Here is an 18,751-nt window from a genome sequence, read left to right as displayed (position 1 = left end):
CCTGAAGCTGTTTCTGTTCCTCCTACAAAAGAGATAAAGCAATACAATGAAGGAAATGACTACATGCTTACCTTTATAATTTCTAGCTCTCTTCAGCTCTCAATTTGCTGTGGTAATGCCACGTCTGTCCAAAAATCTGATTCAAGATTTTGGGCCTCGTTCCATCCTATTTCATCTTGCAACATTTCTTCTCGATGCTCGTTGTATTGCTCCAGAAGTTGCTTTGCTCTTTCTGAAGACTTCTGGACCAGACAAATTATCTTGGTACTCAATCGCCCCAGTATTCTGCAGTGTAAATAAATTACGGTCTTTACAAACTCTTCTTTTTGCCATAGCAGTGGACAGACATACCCAACTTCATTCCGAGCTCTTAGAGATTCCATCATCATTTGATGGTCAATAGAATAGACTTCGGCTTTCTCTTGCGTTCCTCCGATTTTCCTCGTTCTTATACAAAGCTGCTAGCAAGTATCCAGGGAGTGATTCATCCCATAGAGCGCCGATATTTGGGAAGTGCTTTCTGATGGAGTTCTCCACTTTGCAACGTTATCTTTGGCTAGATTATGCCTTCGCTGCATTCTTTGTAGCGGACCACTATTGTCATCTTCGTGCAGAATGAGAGGCCTTTCTCTACTATACATATAATATTATGCGACATTCACCTTTGCAATGAAAAGACTACATTGGCATCTGTTAATAGATTGCGAAGTGGCACTCGATATCCTTCGCCTCGATCTTCTTTTTCAATCACTTCTTCGGGATGTTTGCAGCGTCTCACGGCAAACCCCTTGAATTGCATTTGCTCCTCCTACATGAACGCAATATATTCAAAGCTTCTGTAGATAAATGAAATGGTGTATGCATATTATACCTCTACTAGTTTGAGCTCCTCCTCGGCCCTTATTCTGTTACGATAATGTGTTAGCATTTGTATTGGTGCTTTATTATCCATCCTTGAGCCTTGTGTCCAAAGCTCTGACTGAGATCTCGAATGTCCTCCCGAAGAATTTCTTCTGCAACATTTCTTCTTGGTGTCTAACGAAGAAATATACTTTTTATTCGCGGCCAGGAGTAAAAGTAAAGATAGGACTAACGTGAGAAGTTTACCTGTTAAAATGACACTGCTTTTTTCGTTGAGTGGAGCTTGTGGGCCCGGATTTTATCAAAATCTCTGGAGATATGATATGTCACGCTTAGACTTCAGAGTACATACCATGAATGATAAGCAAAAGATAAATAATGAGCAAAAGAAAGCAAGGGCACTATGGTCAGGACAGAGGCCATTGGATCAAATAAACAAAAGAGAAGGAGCGTTTTTATGAAAGAAACAGTGCCAACCTGTCCACCTCTCAAAACATTGGCAAGGATCCTTCTACAACATTATGCAAGCTTGATTTACATGTGCCTGCTTCGCATTCATCAAAAATTTCAGGCCATGCAAAAATTGCTGTTAGGCAAACTTCTTATCTGCATTACTTTCGTCGGCCACCAGCCGCATCCAGGCATACTGGCTGTGCTAGCTTAGATAAGGATGGCAACGAAGAAATTAAACATGTCACCGTCTGCGATGTGTGCAATATGCATTTCCATCGCGACGGTGTAGCCGCGCACTCTCAAGCTTTTATTTCAGCATCCATGCTTGAACATGAACGGCATCCGAAGTCCTTCATCAGACCATCAAGGCAATTAAAGCTGAATATCCATCCCCGTCAAATGGGTAGGGCTTGGATATGGTAAGCATGAAGCCATGTTTTATTTTGAATAGTTTTTGAATCTGAGCTCAATCTTTGAATCTCAGTTAGTCCCCGGGTGCTGGTCTCACAGAAAGCACGACTTGAACGCGCGCTGTTTGGTACCTTACCCTCTTCCCCGTATGCGGCGTGCGTACTATTTGTTGCTTGCTGCAGTGCTCATTTCAGTGGCTTCAGCTGTCAAGTTTGATCTGACAGCGGCCACACCCGCCAATGTCGAGAGCACGAAGCGGTGCCTTTCTCAGTACGTGACAAAAGACACTCTGGTCTTTGCCACCGTCAATGTCGGTCCCGGCTACAACCAACGTGTCGATTTGGAGGCAAGATGCTAAAGATGACACAAGTTAAAACAAAAAAAAAGCTCTAACTTGAGAGAACTTGCAACAGATTCGGGATGACGCCGAAGTTCCAAACGTGTATACGAAGAAAAATGGCATTTCGGGCGAAATTCGCAACGGGTTCAATACTCGCCAAGATGGTGAGATAAGCATATGCTTTACAAACACTCTTCCTGAAGGTAAGACGAGTGATTCTTTTTTTAAACTGGTGATAAATCTAAATTTTGCATAGGTTTCCATGAATCCCCTGATTTCAAGCGCACTATTGAACTCGATCTGAGCGTTGGTGCCGAGGCCGTTGATATGAAGACTATTGCAAAGAATGAGAAACTTGGTCCTCTGGAAACCGAGTTACGGAAGTTGGAGACTGTTGTCAAGGAAATTGTGAACGAGATGCAATATTTGAAGCGACGGGAGGCACGGATGCGAGATACCAATGGTACGGAAAGTTTGATGAAAAGAAAGATGTGGAATGTTTGCAAATACAACAAGATGTCTAATGTATTGAAAACAGAATCCACGAACGAACGTGTCAAATGGTTCAGTTTACTGTCGCTGTTTACCCTTGTCACGCTGGGTACATGGCAGATCCTTTACCTGCGCCGCTTCTTCAAGCGAAAGAGACTTATCGACTAGGTCGTTTATTCATGCTGTATAAATGTATTACACGTTTGCCTATTTCTCTAGCTCCTTGCATATTTTTTGGAGAGCATGAGCGCCGTGTTCAAAATCGCTGAGATCATTGTAGATCTGTGCTGATAGACGTGCCCAGTACTTGCCACCATGGTAGAATGGACTGGCCATTGTATTGTGTTCATGGATTAGCTTCTCAATTATCGTTTGGATGGTATCTTGCGTGCTCAATTTGCTCTCTTTCAAAGGCAGCTCGATGTTGACCATGCAAGCAGTCAAAGTCTTGTCATCGTTTTCCAACACGCGGGTGCCGAGGATCCTTGCAACGAGTTCGCCACCCTGCAGAGCGAGGTCATGGCAATATTTCATGATAGCATCTTCGCCGCCCAAAGACTTGCGGTAATCAATGACGGCGCCTACGCAGAGATATGACGAAAGGTCTTCGACGCCAGGGTACGCGAATGCGTCTTCAAAAGAGAATCCGGGCTCATCGGGGTGTTTGTAGTCGTAATTGAGAACCAGCGGAAGAACGTACTTCTGGTTACGCTTGGGCACATAGAGGAAACTGGCACCACGCGGCGTGTAATACCACTTGTGCAAATTGGACAAGAAGAAATCTGGGTCCAATTCTTCCATATTAAGCGGAATGTGGCCTGGGAAAAAACGATTAGATAAATTTACTCTGCTTTGTTTCTCACGACGAACCTAGCGCGTGAGCGCCGTCCACCATGGCCAGGATTCCATGCTGCTGCACAAGCTTGACTGCAGCTTCAAACGGGAAGCGTACACCGGGTGTAGCAGCAATGGCATCCATGACAGCGAGTCTGATACGACCCTGTTGAGATTGCTCTTCGCGCTCAATTGTCGCGCGCAGCAGATCAAGGATATAACTGTCGTTCAAAGGATACGTGATTTCGATCTCTACGAGTTGGATGCGACCGATATCTTGCAGATATCTCAAGCAACGGGGAACAGATGGATACGCGATTGAAAACTAAGGTTGCGCGTGTGAAAACCAGCTGTGATTTACTATGCCATTGCTGTACTTACAACGAGGACTTTGTCTCCCTTTTCAAACGGAAAGGATTTGAGTACGGTGTTGATCGCAAATGTAGCGTTTCGCTGGAACGCGATATCAGCAGGATCGCGACAGTTTATAACCTTGGCCAAGAGTTCCCGGGCTTTACGCAATTCCTTGGTAACCTCGAGACGGTGGAAGCGATCAGGATGCTGCTCCTCCTTATCTTGGATCTCGCGTTGCAATGCCTTGATAGACCGCGGCACAACACCATAGGAGCCATGATTCAGAGGCACATACTGAGGCTCCAGTAAGAACTCGGAGCGAAGACCTTTGCCGAATGATCCTTTAGTCATTTGGAAGCGAAGAAAGAGAGAGACGGTAGATCAGACCGCAGCAGCAACTGCAGTGCAACTATTTATTTGCGTAGCTTATTAATGCGATCAGGTAGCACAGGAAAGGTCTGCATGGTTAGACGTAATGGAGTTTACTATTTAACACAGGAACTCATTGAGGATGTAAATGTAGACTTCAAAGTAGTTATCTGGATCATGCTTGCAAGCGATGAAGTATGAAGGAGTTTATACGCGTAGGCTTTCCTGGGTGTAGGTGGCTGTATCTGCAGTGCAATCTTTGAAAATGCGAGTGAGTCAGGATTTCTCCGTGAGATGTTTCAGATTTTCCTATTATGGAACGGCAGGATCAACGCATCGCCACAAACAAGATTTTCTACAATGATCGACAAACAACCACAGTGATGGTTGCAGCTATTGCCACTGTGTTGCTCTACTGCTAGGTTCAGCAGTGTAACATTGAATTATGGTACAGATCTTGACGTGTGTGTTTGCGATTTGGATGGATGGTGGACTGTTGCTTCTACTGGCAGCAACGTCTGTGCGTTGTACAGCGGGCACCGGTTGCTGACAGTGGTGGTGCTACTGCTGCTGCTGCTTTTTAAAGGGCGCGGGCGGACAGGCGGAGACGGTGGCAACCACGAGTCAGCAAGGTCCCTCGTGGTAGCAGGAGGTCGGACCGACCGACCCACATGCAAGTTTATACCTTTCTTCTAAAAGACCGAGGCGAGCGCAATTGCTTCTAGTAGATGTTGCTACTGGACCTGGGTGGCAAACCCAGAGAGAGGCCGTAGAAAATTCACCGAGCTGATTGTGTCAAATGTCAAACCATATAAACTAGTGGGGTCGAGACCGTTTGTTTGTCAGCTTCTTTGCGTTGTTTGTTGCAAATCCAATGATTGCCAATTTGATGTACAGAATGTGTCTACCATTTTCAAAAAGCGAACGCAAAAAGAGACCTGTCCCACATTCGCCAGCTTCCATATCAGACCATAAAATAACCACGCACTCTGCTTGCTCCTCGCCGTCTTGCTCTCGCTTTGCTCTTCCAGCGCCGTCCTGCCCAAACATGGTTGCGGCTTTCCTCGACGAAGCTCCTCCTACCCCGCCTAAAGACGACCATTACATACCGAGCAGCCCAGTCCACTGCAAGCAGGCAACCAATCGCGACTATGCAGGATCTCCTAATCCCAAAACTATCGGCAACTATGTTTTGCAGCAGAATCTCGGCAAGGGAAGCATGGGCAAAGTCAAACTGGGTGTCCACAGCGTTACTGGCGAAAAGGTTTTATGCTTTTCTATTCTTGTATAGAAACTCGTTGCACTAAATTTGGCTCTGTTTATATATATGTCAAGGTTGCCGTCAAGATAGTTCCCAGAGCAAACTTTCAACTGTATGGATTGACCTCCTCAGCACCAGACAAAAACAAGACTCCACGCCAGATAGCAAAAGAGCAAGCTCGCGAAAAGAATCGCGAAATGAGAACCATAAGAGAAGCACATATCATGATGCTCCTCCGCCATCCACACATTGTCAGCCTCAAGGACATGCAGGTCTCGAACCAATATTTCTACATACTAATGGAATATGTCAATGGTGGTCAGCTGCTACACTACATTGTCAAACGGCAACGTTTGTCCGAACGTCGAGCACGGCATTTCACACGCCAAATTGTCAGTGCACTTGACTATCTCCATCGCAACTCGATCGTACACAGAGACCTCAAAATCGAAAATATTCTCATTGACAAGGCTGGCCGAAACGTCAAACTCATCGATTTCGGCTTATCCAACTTGTTTGGCCCCGAGAAGCTCCTCACAACATACTGCGGTTCCCTCTACTTTGCCGCTCCAGAGCTTTTGCGAGCATCGCCTTATAAGGGTCCTGAAATCGATGTCTGGAGTTTGGGTGTCGTTATCTATGTCATGGTCACTGGCTCTGTACCATTCGACGACTCTACAATGCCCGGTCTGCATGAAAAGATCAAACGGGGCCAAGTTGCCTATCCAGCGCATCTCAGCGAATCCTGTCTGGACCTGTTACGGAAGATTTTTGTCACTGATCCTTCGAAAAGAATGATATTAGCCGACGTTATTCGACATCCGTGGCTGAATCCAGACAACAACACTGCGCTTGTCAAGAACTTTTTGCCGCCTCGTAAACCTCTGACAATGCCACTCGACGGTGCTGTGCTGGATGAAATGACAAAGGGTTTTGATCTCGGTACTGTGAACGATATTCGCCGACGGTTGGAACTCATCATCCAGTCAGACGTCTACAAATCAGCAGCGTATCCGTTAGCACATTTGCAAGCTGGCAAACCACCTAGCCCTCCACCCATGTCTCAAGAAGAAAGGGCAATGGTGCCCTACGACGATCCACAGTCTGTGCCCGATGCATATCATCCACTCATTTCGCTCTATCATCTTACAAGGGAAAGACTCATGGAGCTGGAGGCACAGTCTGGTATGAAACCCGTCCTTTCTCGCAAGGCATCCGTGGAATCTAACTTTTCACTCAACGGAGGGCTTGGGGCAAGCTCGTCTGCGCGAAGCAGCCAAGCGTCCCTTCAAGATAATGGAGATCAGCAGAATATACATTCATCCTTGGGCCCGAAACGAGCAAACGATGCACCACAAGGCGACGTCTGCGTACATCCATCTTCTTTGCCGAACAGACCAGATTATCAGCTGTTAGCGGATGCAAGCGTTCCAGGTTTCGCCTCGCAGCCGTCAGCAGCTATCGGTTCGGGTGATTACATGTCTCGCATACAACGATGGTTGCGTTCGTCGACTTCGCAGCATGCATTGACTGCGCAGGAAACCCTGCCCAACAGAGCAACAGATGAACAGGTGTCCAAAGCGCCGTCTCCAGCTGGAACAGTACGTAGCCAACATGCACCAGTACCTCCTCCTCCGCAACCATCAACTCCAGTCGCAGTTGCCGAAGTACTTGCTTCCCTCCCAACGCCCCCAGATTCAAGCACAAATAGCAGCAACACACCAGCAACTGAACCGAAACGTACGCTGTTCCACAAGCTATCTAACGCGTTGCTGCGACGCAACAGTTCGACGAGGACATCGGCGTCACCTACAACGCAAGTGACGACACCTTCCAGCGTATTTGACCGACCTCTCCCACCTCTGCCTCCGGAAGCGCAAAAGGAGAGTCTTCCCGATAACTATCAACAAGATCCTTCCATTTCACCGCCGCAGCCCGCTGTACACTCGCCATTCTCATCTGTAAGGTACAAAAATCAGCACGCTGCCGAGGAAACGTCGCCCAGGAGGCAGCATCAGCGCTCATCCTCTTCAGTCTCGGAGCAGCAACACCAGCAGCGGCAGCGACACGGCTTATCTGCAAAGCTAGGTTCCTGGTTGAACCGATCCGCTTCCATTGGACGAACTGGTCGAACTTGAAAACCTTCCGTCGCACTGTAATATAATCAAGTAATGCATCTCTTCCTTTGTTGTTCTTCTCTTTGATGAACGAAAACAGAACCTTGCCTTGTTTTGTCACGCGCGCCCCAATGTTCCATGCTACATTTTTTATTATTATTGGTACTATCATCATCGTTGTCCTCATTAAATGTTTATTACTAAAATGAATGCAATGGAACCATTCAATGTATGGTAAAAACACATAATTAGCTGGCTTGATCACCTGACTGTTGCAAGCAATAGATAGATCAACAAGACTATATTGCGTGAGTAGTAAACATTAACTAAGTATGTAAAGGATAAAAAGGAGTGGGGCAGCTAGATATAAATATTGTGACCGAAACAAACAGAAAAAGGGAAAAAGGCATCAAGTAAGGAGGGATGGAGGAGCAGGAAACTAGAGTGTGAGAGGAGACCTGTATGAATGCCAGCACCAGATGACTAGTAAGGAGAGAGTATATTCTTGTTTTTGCTACTGCCTTCATTTTCACCAGTCTCTTTGATGCGTTTGTTTGGGTCCACCGTATTCGGGCCGTTCCATCGAATCCAAGAGGACAAGACGGCGAGCTTTACACGCAAGGACATTGGCAGGAAAAAGGATGATGCGGAAGAAGGCTGAGCGGACGGAGGACGTACGGGCCAAGTGTTGATGACAGATACTTGCTGCTGGACGCCGACGACGCGACTCTCGAGCATGACTTCGTAAAGGACAAGTCGCCAAGCTCCTCCGATTTCGATCTTGATAGTATCATGTGCAAGGTCCTTTATCCGCTTGAGTGTTTCCTTCGACATGGGACGCAGTACATTGTATCCAAGATGCATCCGGTCCATGGGCCGAATATCAAACGCCGTGCACTTATCAGCGACGCGCTGCTCGATGCGACGGACAAGTGCTGCGTAGGCAGGCTCGACGCGGAACCGCATCGCAAGCCCTCGCGACGGTCGCTGGATGATTTCGTAGCCGCAAAACGTGGGCGGCGGTAACAAATGTGCATCTTTCAGCTCTTGCTCAACAACGCTGACAAACTCGTCGTAGGCATGCCACTTTTCCAGCAAGTTATCCGGCCCACGCTCAATGTGCACTCGACCGAGCACTGCAATGTGCGGCAGCGAGTTGTGAGCTTGGTTCGGTCCATACAGCGTAAAGGACTGTTCCTGGAACGTTTTCAGCGACTTTGCAAATGCAGTGTCGGGGCATGGCTCCAAGTGTAACGAGAGCGACCGACGGGCTTCCTGAAGGCGATGAGGAGCTGGAGTTCCTGAATCTGCAGTCAGATGGAAAGGATCGAGTTTGAACTCGGTAAAGTCGGGCACACCAGAGATCGACGACGCTGTCGTGGAAACGGGCTCGGTGCTGCTGAAAGTGCTTTCCATAGCTGTCCGTGTTGATATCGCTGAACGGGTATCGGGCAAATCGACAGCAGATTGGGTCATTTTGCACACACTTATATTTTCCTATGAGATAATACTACTACTTCTTTTTAATGTGACAAGCTGAATGCGAATACGTTGTAAAATGAATGTTTGAGATATTAGAAACGGAGTGAGCCAATAGTTTTAAAGGGAAAACGTAAAAAGAAAAAAGAGAGAAAGGTAACGAAAGGAATAAGAGGAGGGGAAAGGAAGAGAGAGAACAGTAACTAATATCGGTTCTTGTTTTTCTGCTGCGTGTTCTTGTTGCTCGTGATGCTGTTGAAAGCAAGTTGTCTCCCTGAATCCCGCACCTCCTAACCGCTCTTTTCTGGCCCGCTCATGCTGCGAAGGGAACTCGACCTCGAGCGCGGCTCGAATTTCTACCAGATCGCTTCCTGCTTCTGCGCAGTGTCCTTATCCTTGACGCGACATTGATGTGTCACAAAGGGAGGGAGCTCAAATATTATAGCAACAACGTGAAAGATGGTAATTGTAAATGTGATCAGTTCTCTGTACTGCGACAAAGGAGCCCGCATTTTCTATGTAGGAATTTATCTTTTGTAAGGAAAAAGATTATCCATGTGATCAGGTTTAGCTCGCTGCATAGCATACAAGTCAACTATCTGTACATAGTTTACTAGTTCCTACTACGTGCTGGAATAGTTCAAGGATGCAAAAGATGGAAACATTGAATGTGATTAATACTTTGCTAAGAAAGGACTTGGATCACTGTTTTAACGATAAACAACCATATGACTGGATAGGCATTTCATTAACGTACAGTTACTCGATACAGTCAGAAATCAAGAATCCGCAAGATTCCTCTCCTCATCATTCGATCTTTCAGTATCTCTTCTTTCTGTTCAAAGGCCAACATTTATTGAGTGCAACGATCAAAAACGGAAAATGAAAAAAGATAAAAGGGTTATGCCGAGAGACAAGCGGTTGCAGGCTCAACTTTGCCTTCTGGATCTTGGACTTGGATACTCGGGACGGTTGCGAAAGATTCGGTATCGGATGTGTCGCTGTTCATCGAATCCTTGTGTCTTTGTGACAGTTCCCGCATGCAGTCCTGGCGCACAGCTTGGAAAGCTTGGAGATATGTTACTAGCATGTGGTCTTCAAGACAAGTCTTTGAAATGAATAATTCCTCCGAGATAGATGGCGAACTCTTGTGCAAAGTGAATGCACTGAGCTCTACTTCATCTTCGGCGTCTCCTGCTGCATTTGTTGCTCCGAGAGTAGACTGGGATGTAGCACGTCGCAGCAACGATGGCTCGGACGTGCTGGTTGCTGGCAACTCACCCTCAGGATCAGTTGCAGTTGTTGACTTTAGAGTGGGTTCAGTTGCAGCAGCAGACGTTGACGCTCTTGGACGGTTGCCGCAGGTTTGAGCACCACCTGTTTTCGGATCGGGGCGGCGGAACTGGTATACATTGCCAGGGATATACAGCAACGGGTATCGTGGTTCTTTGGAACTGAAGATCTCTCGGCGCCGCGCCTCAATGATATCGAAACATGCCTTTCGAGCTTTGCTGTCTGCATTGATTTTGCTTGTACCGCCCATACCGTCGACAGCAATCATTGCGTCCATAATCAGCTCCTTTGCGCAGCTTGCAGTGCCATATGATAACCTCGCCACGAGGTCGTCGTGGCATACAAAGCTGTCAATATACTCGGCATATTTTTCACTCAAATCCAAAGATACCGACGCCACGGGTGCATAGCTGTAGCAGTGAACTTGGAAATCAGGGTTACCGGATAAGCGTCGAAGTTCCTCCAAATGGTCCACAACCATCATCGTCAGCAGCGCAGCCGTGCCTGCACCTAGAGAGTGGCCGGTGATAATAAAGGACTTGATCGGACGCACTTCAGAGTCGGCCTGCTCGTGGACATAGTGGTAGATTTGTGGTATAATGCGGGTAAAAAACCACTGTGCAGACGCAAGCATGCCTGAATGTACTAATCCTCCTTTCCACGGCCGGTATTCGCATACAAGATCTGTAATGCAGTCATACAGACTCTATAGCATATATTAAATTTGTCAGAGAAAAATGTAAGGCATGATACAGTTACTCGGACTTACCCAGGTGCCACGAATACCGAGCACGATAGCTTCGTAGCCACGGTCAATAGCAACAAAGTAGCTCGGTTGGAACACTGCACCTTTGCGCAGGCCATACTCGTATCCAAGAAGGTCTTCCTGAGGTATCTTGAGATAACGCACAATGGCTTCCTTGTTGGACCTTGTTTTCATCACATCTAGAAAATTCTTAACAAAATTTTTCCAAGAGGAGAAAGAAAGTGGCAGCTTGCAAAGTTATTCATACCTTTCAAATATTTGGCATAGTCTCCGAGATAGGAGAGTCCTCTCCAGCCCTGGATCGTCGTTGAGTATTCTGCCAAGTTCTCTTGATAGCATTATCATTTCCAACTTACATAGGCAATGATAGCGTGACCTAGAAAGTAGTTTGCCTTGTCGAGGAATCTTAAGTCTGTGACTTTCTCAGAAGGAGGAGGTCTAATATCATGTGGGTTTGAAATCTGCGCTTTCCTGTCACTAATTCAAATTACCTTGGTATATCCACATAAAAGCTCTGCAGCAACCACAGCAATGATAGAAGTTTCAGTCCAGTTATTCTGAATCCTTGTCCCTTCGAAGATTGGAGATAACTGTGTCAGCATCTAGTAGTCTCTCATTCTTCCTTCTCCTTTTTGTGGCTATCAAAAAGTAAAACCTACAAAACCGGTAAATATCTTGACAACGGCGCGAACCAAGATGCGAGTTTGCGGACTGACGACGAAACCAATCATTCGATCCAGACTAGGATGCGCTAACGCCACCTCCTCGAATGATTCATTGATCCAACGGAATGCAAAGTTCTTATCGCCAAAGTTGTGACTCTTGATGCTGGATTGCGATTGCTTTCGGCGGAGACGATTCTCAGCATCAGAGCGCGAGAAACCAAATCCTCCTCCACCGCCAACATCCATTCTGCGTGTGCTTTCCGTGCGTCGGGCCAATTTATTTTGAAGATGCTCTTTAAACACGAGGTCGATCGATGACTGGCTGCACACCGTGTTGCCTGATTTAGGCGTCTCGCCGTCTGTTGAAACATGTTTCATATCATCAAGATACACGAGCTTCGGTTCCACGGCATCGTGAAAACCATGCTCTTCTGCCGATTTCCTATGTTCACTGTGATTGTCGTTGTCGCTAGAACGTGTATTCTCATCGTTGTCATCATCATTGCTACTATCTTCATCAAGACTGTACGTCCCGTTAGTCATGATGGTGCCCTGTGTAAACACGGATCGGCGACTGCTCGTTGTTCGGACACTGCCTGCGCTTTTCTTGCTTCTACTGCTGTATGACGACGATAAAGTGGCCCGGTCAAGGTGACTGCTAACAAAACTAAGGTTATCTGCTTCGTTGTAGATAGGTGACAATAGATGATGGAATTCAGCGTCGGGTGGATTCTGGTATGTGTAACGGATGCGAACTTGAATGGAACCTATGAGTGGTGTCATGGAATGCTTGCGGTGGCTGGGATGCTGCTGTTGATACTGGACATGCTCCTGTGTTCGGAAACGTGGTATGTGTGTCTTTAGGAAATTGTGTGGTAACTGTATGTGTGCTGGCAAGTAACGACGTGTGTGATATTCATACATGGGCAAAAACCTGATTTCGTATATCAAAATCATGCTTGCTTAATACAATCCTCCCATTTTTCTTACGTTAAGAATACATCTTGACGACCATTCAAAACCGATAATCGCAACTTGGCTTTACCGATATGTCTCGTCTTTGAACGCCAGCCGTTCCGTTTATCAAACAAGTCAAGCTGTTATCTCAAAATATATCAAGTCAGGCAATATTCAGGTATGGGTGGCATGGAAGTAAGTGTTTACCTCTATAGTGTCGAAAAGTTGATTGTGGTATGAGATGGTAAACAAAAATCCTTCGTTCCAATTTCCATGCTGATCTTTGGATCTCGACGAAAAATATCGCTGCGGACCCATACGCAGACGAATGACGGGCCGCTTGACTTTAATGTCGGTCCTGATATTCAGCAAATCAACCTATAATTACGATATAAGCGTGCTGGATTCGTCTTGCCCTTATCATCAAGGCACATACCTGTAGCTTTCCTGGTGGTAGCTCGTTCTTTTGGAGTGCCTCCCTGCGAGCCCATTCCTCTCTCAGGTCTTTGAGATCTGGGAGCGACAGTCGCCGAGGGGGGACCCTTTTGGGCGGTGGTGGTGCCGCCGCCGCCTGAAGTTGACCTGGCAACAAGAGGTCGTCGTGTTTCGAGAAAGACCTGAGTAGATCTGTCGATGTCGAGGACTGAAACGGCGCAATGGGACGGCGGCTCATTTTGGCTTTATCGCTAGTCGCTCTATCTTTGTCTTATCTCTCTATGCTGACCACTTGTCGTTTTGGCAAGAAAAATAATATAAAAGGAAAAAGAGCATCGCCCTGGCATGCCCGTCTCGGCCCGGGAAGGGCACACTTGCGGAAGGACGTCCTGGATTTCTTCTAGATTTTATTGGTTGGTAGTTTTCGATTTGAAAAGCATGCTTTTGTGCTGTAAACCATATTCTCGGGTCTCCTCTACATTAACTAGACACGCAGTTATTATTGCAGCAAATCCCGATATTGGTGTGTGCTACGGAATTGTGGTTGCCGTAGAAGCCAGTTTTTGTACGGTCTAACTTGTAAAGTTTGTGGACTGTGGTCTACGTCCCAGTTAACATCGTCAGGATCATAACTTAATCATGGCCTCCACTTCAGTATTTTTGATGGTGTTAAATCTATTGCCGCGAAGACAACGAAGTGGATGGCTACACCCGTGGACTGTGTACTGATCTTCATTGATATTTGTGTGCAATGTACGAGATAGTGAGATGGCGACTGCTGCTATCTTGAGAATATTACATTTGTTTCATTTGTAAGTTTCGCGCAAAATCGTCAACAAACAAATACATTATATTTGTATTTTCAATTCTACATTATTTGCTTTTGATAGAGGATGCTCTAGCACCTTACAAGGGAAAAAATACTTATGATAGGTCTATTTACAAGATATCAACATTGCCCAGGTCCTTGCAGGCTTGTTGGACACGGGCGATCATGGTCTTTTCGGACTCACGGATGAAGACACGAGGGTCGTAGAACTTCTTGTTGGGCTTGCCCTCACCTTCGGGGTTACCGACCTGAGTTTGCAAGTAAGCCTTCTTGCTCTCGTAGTAGTCGCGCAAACCGATCCAGTAAGCCCACTGGGTGTCAGTGTCGACGTTCATCTTGACAACGCCGTTGCTGACAGCGGTGGCGATTTCCTCCTCGGTGGAGCCGGAGCCACCGTGGAAGACGAAGAAGACGGGCTTGTCATGCTCGGTGCCAAGCTGCTCCTTGACGTAGGCTTGGTGCTTGCCCAAAAGTTCGGGGTGCAAGCGGACGTTGCCAGGGGCGTAGACACCGTGGACGTTGCCGAAAGCAGCGGCGATAGAGAAGAGATCAGTGACCTCGCTGAAAGCCTTGTAAATGTCCCAGATATCCTCAGGCTGAGTGTACAAAGCAGCGTTGTCGACGTTTTCATTGTTGACACCATCTTCTTCACCACCGGTGATACCGATTTCCATCTCGAGCAAGCAGCCCATGGGAGCCATGCGCTTGAGGTACTGCAAGCAGATTTCAATGTTTTCTTCCTTGGGTTCTTCGGACAAGTCCAACATGTGGGAGGAGAAGAGGGGCTCGCCGTTGGCCTTGAAGTAAGCTTCATCGGCGGCGATCATGCCTATTTTCAAACAGTAAAAAACCGCTTAGCGTTTTTTTCCAAGTAACCACTTCGTCCAGCTGTACTTATTTACCATCGAACCAGGGGAGGAGCTTCTTGGCGCAGTGGTCAGAGTGGACGACAACAGGGATGCCGTAAGCCTTGGCGACGGAGCGGACATATTGAGCACCAGCGACGGCACCAATGATGGAGGCCTCCTGGTTCTTGTTGCTCAAGCCCTTACCGGCGAAGTAGGCAGAGCCTCCGTTGGAGAACTGGATAATGATGGGGGACTTGATGTCGCGTGCGGCTTCAAGTGCAGCGTTGATGGTGCTGAGAGATAACAGAGATCAGTTACTTGAAATTCCGCGTGATTTGTTTGATGGGCAACTGATAGTCACTCAGATGTGTCGCATTCCCGTTAATCTCCCGCAATTTCCCTCCTCGCAAATGTGTGCTTTCCCGCTTATGCCCATATAGGTAGACAGATGTATATACAGTACCTCGTGGAAGTGCAGTTGATGGCAGGAATAGCGAACTTGTGCTCGCGGGCTACATGGTCGGCAATGTTCAGTTTTTTCATTTACTCGAAAAATTTCGATGATGGTGGTGGTGGCTGGCTGGCAAACCGATGATGCTTCCAGCGTATACCACGTCGTCAACGTACCATAGTTAAAGAGCTTGCGCAAGTTGTCGCCAGTAACGACGCCAGCGGGAACAATATCGAGAAGACCCATAGTAAATAAAGAGAGAGAAAAGATACGAAAACTGGATGGCGTCCCTAGCGCGTCACCTTTTTAAATGCTGTTTTTCAAAATTGTCGGTCAGGAAAAAATATTGCATCATATCGTGGATCTCAAAGCAGGTCCCGCGCTACATTTGTATGGAATGGGACCTCATCAGCTCTGCGGTCTTTACATCGAGAAGCTTATTGCACCGCATTCAACAATTGATCAGACGGATAATCTGCATATCAATCGCTTTAATCAGGCATCTCAACCTCAATATTTGGTTTTGCTCACATGTGCTCGTAGATTTAAACCATAGATTTAAATCATGTGAATGCATCTAGCTAAAGTTTCTTACTTTCCAGACGGAGTAGTCAGTGAAATAGGATACACACTATCTAGTGGCACTAGATCTGGATTACAGGCTTTTGAATTGAAAGTTGCGCCTGTGAAATCGAAATATAGATGCAAATAGCGAATAAACTAAAGTATCCATGGACATTTGTGCATTCTATTTTCTATAATGGATCTTGAGTTTCATAATAGTATCATTGAATGTGATTCGATCGTTAACAGGTCGTTCCCTCGCAATTCTTTTGAGTGCTAAGACAATTCCGCCTACAAGAATTGTCGGAGAAACGTTCCTCTTTTTCACTCTTCGTTTCCATTGCGCATACATACACATTTCCTCCAATGAGCACCAAGGCTTCAAGTCCAACGCCGAAAGAACAAGAACGAGACGAAAATGTAGAATATAATGCAAAAGATCAAGGGATTGCCCGTTCAGGTTCGGGGAAACAAGATAATGAACCCACTTCGTCAGAAGCTGATCGATCTCACCAGTCTGAAGCTGAAAGCAACAAGACTGGTGAGGATCAAGAGGTAGAGCCGTCGTCTGCGCAAGATAATGGTCAGGCAACGGCAGCAACTGCAGAAAATGCGTGGACTACTGCTTGGGATGAAGCTTCCCAGGCTTACTACTGGTGGAATATGGTGACTTATGAAACCACTTGGGACAATCCCTACGAGAAGAAAGCGACCGCCTCAACAACTACTTCAGCAGAAGGTGGATCTCCACAGACATCAGCGGCAGCAGCGGCAGCGGCGTCACCCGCAGAAAGCCAAACGTCAGAGACGTCTCCAAGGCAAGCATCGGTGTATGCCCATACCAGCCAGTATCCATATCAATTTGGAGCCAATGGCGAGCCTTATGTTTTTCAAGCATACTTTAACACGAGAACAGGCAAGTTCCAGACGGCAAACGAGGTTGATCGATTTAATCCAGAACGACTTTCGATTGAAAACCGTGCCAAGCGACAAATGCAGTATTACTTTGATGTGGACGCGTACATGGAAGAACGAAATCGTGAAAAGCAAAGCGGCATGGCTGGCCAGAAGCGACGGTTGACCAAAAAGGATATCGAACGATTTAAACAAGCTAAACAAGAAAAGAAGATGAGAAGGGCTCGAGAATGGCTTTGCGATTAGTAAATAAATATCACCTTTGAGAATACTTTGGGTGCTTTTGATTGCCCAGTGAAGGGTGGGAGGGGATTTTGAAGGTCAGAAAAAAAAGACGGGTCTTTTTGCTCGTTTTTCCTGCACACTTGCTCTTTTTAATCAGCGTGCACCATGAGGTATGATTTAGCAACAATTAGCTGTACGCGTCAAGTCTAAGATTGTTTGAATACAGTAAAAAGCCTATACGCTCAAAGAGAGGTGGCGATGGAAATGTGCCAAACTTTGTGTTCCAATTTGGTGGCAACGCTTCCAGCAACACGCCCTTCACTTTCAATGCACCTACGCCGTCAAGTCCCGTTTCGTCTGGATTTAACCCTCCTCAAGCTGCTGGATCGCCACAAACCTCTTTTAACTTCAGTGCACCGGCCTCTCAACCGCAGTCGCCTTCAGGGACCGGATTGGCTTTCGGATCGACTGCTCCTCAGCAACAGCAATTGACCTTTGGTGGTGGGGCTACTACTGGATCACCTGTTTCTGGAAATTTCAACTTTCCACAGAGCACTCCAACTCTTAATCGAGCTAATTCGGACATCGTACCTTCCGCGTCGCCAACCACCGAGACACCGTTTAGACGCGCTGCGTCGGATGTAAGCGCGTTTCAGTCCAACACAGGATTCGGTGCAAGCCAAAGTGGATTTTCGTCGTTTGGCTCACCATCATCGATACAATCAAGCGCCTTTGGAACAGCTCCTTCTTCAACTGGTGGATTTGGAGGATTTGGAAGTTCATCAAGCAGTGGCGGAAGTTTCGGCTTTGGCGCACCTCAGGGCCAGCGGTCTGCGCCTTCAGCTTTTGGTCCTGTGAATACCTCAACCGCAACCTCAACGTCAACTCCAGCATTTGGATTTGGAGCAGCTCAGCCAAGCGCTTCGCAAGCATCTGTGGCGCCTCAGCAACCGCAAGCTTTTGCATTTGGATCTCAAGCACCTGCAGCCAGCAATTCTCCCAGTGCTTTTGGAGCTCAGGCAGCAGCAACTGCAAGCAGCCAGCCTTCATTGACTCCGTCATTTACTTTTGGATCACCTGCCAAAACAGACACATCTTCAACTGCTGCTACCTCTGGTATGGAAGGTGCTGGCAAATTTTCGGATGAAGCAGGCAAGAAACCGCTTGCTATTACTTTCGGAACCACTGCTACTCCCGCTGGATCAGAAACAAGCAAGGAATCTGCTACAAGCAAATCTGCGCCAACGTTTTCATTTGGCACTCCAAAAGAAGCAGACAGCGGTAAAACAGCTAGTACTTCAACGACGTCCACTCCCACTCCTCTATTTTCGTTTGGAGTGAAACCATCCGAGACGCCTAGCAGCAGTTCTGATACCACTAAACCTATGTCCGCATTCACATTTGGTTCAAAGACAACAGAAACAGTAACTAATAGCAGTAGCACGGCTAAACCTGCAATGGCATTTGCATTTGGATCCAAAGCAACAGAGGATACTACCAAGACGACGGAGACATCAAGCAGCAGCGCTGAAGCAACGAAGTCTGCGCCTGCATTCTTATTTGGATCAAAAACTACCGAGACAACAACCAGCGCTACCGGAACGACTACTACGCCTGCTTTTGCGTTTGGTGCGTCTACCACAAAGAAAGATGATAAGAAAGAACCGACCACAACTCCCACAATTTCGTTTGGTGCACCGGCGGCAAAGAAGGATGATAAGAGCAAAGAAGCGGCGACTGCTCCAACATTCACTTGTGGTACGCCGGCAAAGGAAGGTGATAAGAGCAAAGAACGACGACTGCTCCAACATTCCCTTTGGTACGCCGGCGAA

The 18,751-nt window shown here is 46.9% G+C and overlaps 8 protein-coding genes across 8 annotated transcripts; 3 read left to right on the top strand and 5 right to left on the bottom strand.

Annotated features, from left to right (window-relative positions):
- Positions 1–92: 92 nt before the first annotated feature.
- On the bottom strand, positions 93–389 carry VTP01DRAFT_9908 (uncharacterized protein; the record flags this gene model as incomplete). The annotated part of the gene is made up of 2 exons (XM_069389184.1): positions 93–285; positions 352–389. The coding sequence occupies 2 exons, from the start codon at positions 387–389 to the stop codon at positions 93–95; spliced, it is 231 nt and encodes a 76-aa protein (XP_069240326.1).
- A 1,484-nt stretch (positions 390–1,873) lies between these two features.
- VTP01DRAFT_9907 (uncharacterized protein) lies at positions 1,874–2,725 on the top strand (the record flags this gene model as incomplete). The annotated part of the gene is made up of 4 exons (XM_069389183.1): positions 1,874–2,071; positions 2,139–2,268; positions 2,322–2,528; positions 2,604–2,725. The coding sequence occupies 4 exons, from the start codon at positions 1,874–1,876 to the stop codon at positions 2,723–2,725; spliced, it is 657 nt and encodes a 218-aa protein (XP_069240325.1).
- A 39-nt stretch (positions 2,726–2,764) lies between these two features.
- Positions 2,765–4,096, bottom strand: VTP01DRAFT_9906 (uncharacterized protein; the record flags this gene model as incomplete). Its single annotated transcript, XM_069389182.1, has 3 exons — positions 2,765–3,375; positions 3,428–3,716; positions 3,773–4,096. The coding sequence occupies 3 exons, from the start codon at positions 4,094–4,096 to the stop codon at positions 2,765–2,767; spliced, it is 1,224 nt and encodes a 407-aa protein (XP_069240324.1).
- A 1,066-nt stretch (positions 4,097–5,162) lies between these two features.
- VTP01DRAFT_9905 (uncharacterized protein) lies at positions 5,163–7,513 on the top strand (the record flags this gene model as incomplete). The annotated part of the gene is made up of 2 exons (XM_069389181.1): positions 5,163–5,378; positions 5,450–7,513. 2 exons carry the CDS (start codon positions 5,163–5,165, stop codon positions 7,511–7,513), a joined length of 2,280 nt encoding a protein of 759 aa, XP_069240323.1.
- Positions 7,514–7,975: 462 nt separating this feature from the next.
- Positions 7,976–8,968, bottom strand: VTP01DRAFT_9904 (uncharacterized protein; the record flags this gene model as incomplete). Its single annotated transcript, XM_069389180.1, has 1 exon — positions 7,976–8,968. One exon carries the CDS (start codon positions 8,966–8,968, stop codon positions 7,976–7,978), a length of 993 nt encoding a protein of 330 aa, XP_069240322.1.
- A 904-nt stretch (positions 8,969–9,872) lies between these two features.
- On the bottom strand, positions 9,873–13,325 carry VTP01DRAFT_9903 (uncharacterized protein; the record flags this gene model as incomplete). The annotated part of the gene is made up of 9 exons (XM_069389179.1): positions 9,873–10,970; positions 11,034–11,209; positions 11,278–11,326; positions 11,387–11,468; positions 11,522–11,601; positions 11,690–12,629; positions 12,686–12,792; positions 12,860–13,030; positions 13,089–13,325. 9 exons carry the CDS (start codon positions 13,323–13,325, stop codon positions 9,873–9,875), a joined length of 2,940 nt encoding a protein of 979 aa, XP_069240321.1.
- A 701-nt stretch (positions 13,326–14,026) lies between these two features.
- VTP01DRAFT_9902 (uncharacterized protein) lies at positions 14,027–15,461 on the bottom strand (the record flags this gene model as incomplete). The annotated part of the gene is made up of 4 exons (XM_069389178.1): positions 14,027–14,745; positions 14,819–15,057; positions 15,228–15,276; positions 15,392–15,461. The coding sequence occupies 4 exons, from the start codon at positions 15,459–15,461 to the stop codon at positions 14,027–14,029; spliced, it is 1,077 nt and encodes a 358-aa protein (XP_069240320.1).
- A 684-nt stretch (positions 15,462–16,145) lies between these two features.
- On the top strand, positions 16,146–16,940 carry VTP01DRAFT_9901 (uncharacterized protein; the record flags this gene model as incomplete). The annotated part of the gene is made up of 1 exon (XM_069389177.1): positions 16,146–16,940. The coding sequence occupies one exon, from the start codon at positions 16,146–16,148 to the stop codon at positions 16,938–16,940; it is 795 nt and encodes a 264-aa protein (XP_069240319.1).
- Positions 16,941–18,751: the final 1,811 nt, after the last annotated feature.

The sequence above is a fragment of the Rhizomucor pusillus genome (assembly GCF_041956525.1).
Source record: "Rhizomucor pusillus strain CBS 183.67 unplaced genomic scaffold VTP01scaffold_7, whole genome shotgun sequence".
In the NCBI taxonomy this organism is placed as follows: Eukaryota; Fungi; Mucoromycota; class Mucoromycetes; order Mucorales; family Lichtheimiaceae; genus Rhizomucor; species Rhizomucor pusillus.
Note: the sequence above shows the minus strand (reverse complement) of the source record. Positions and strands in the feature narration are given on the sequence as shown.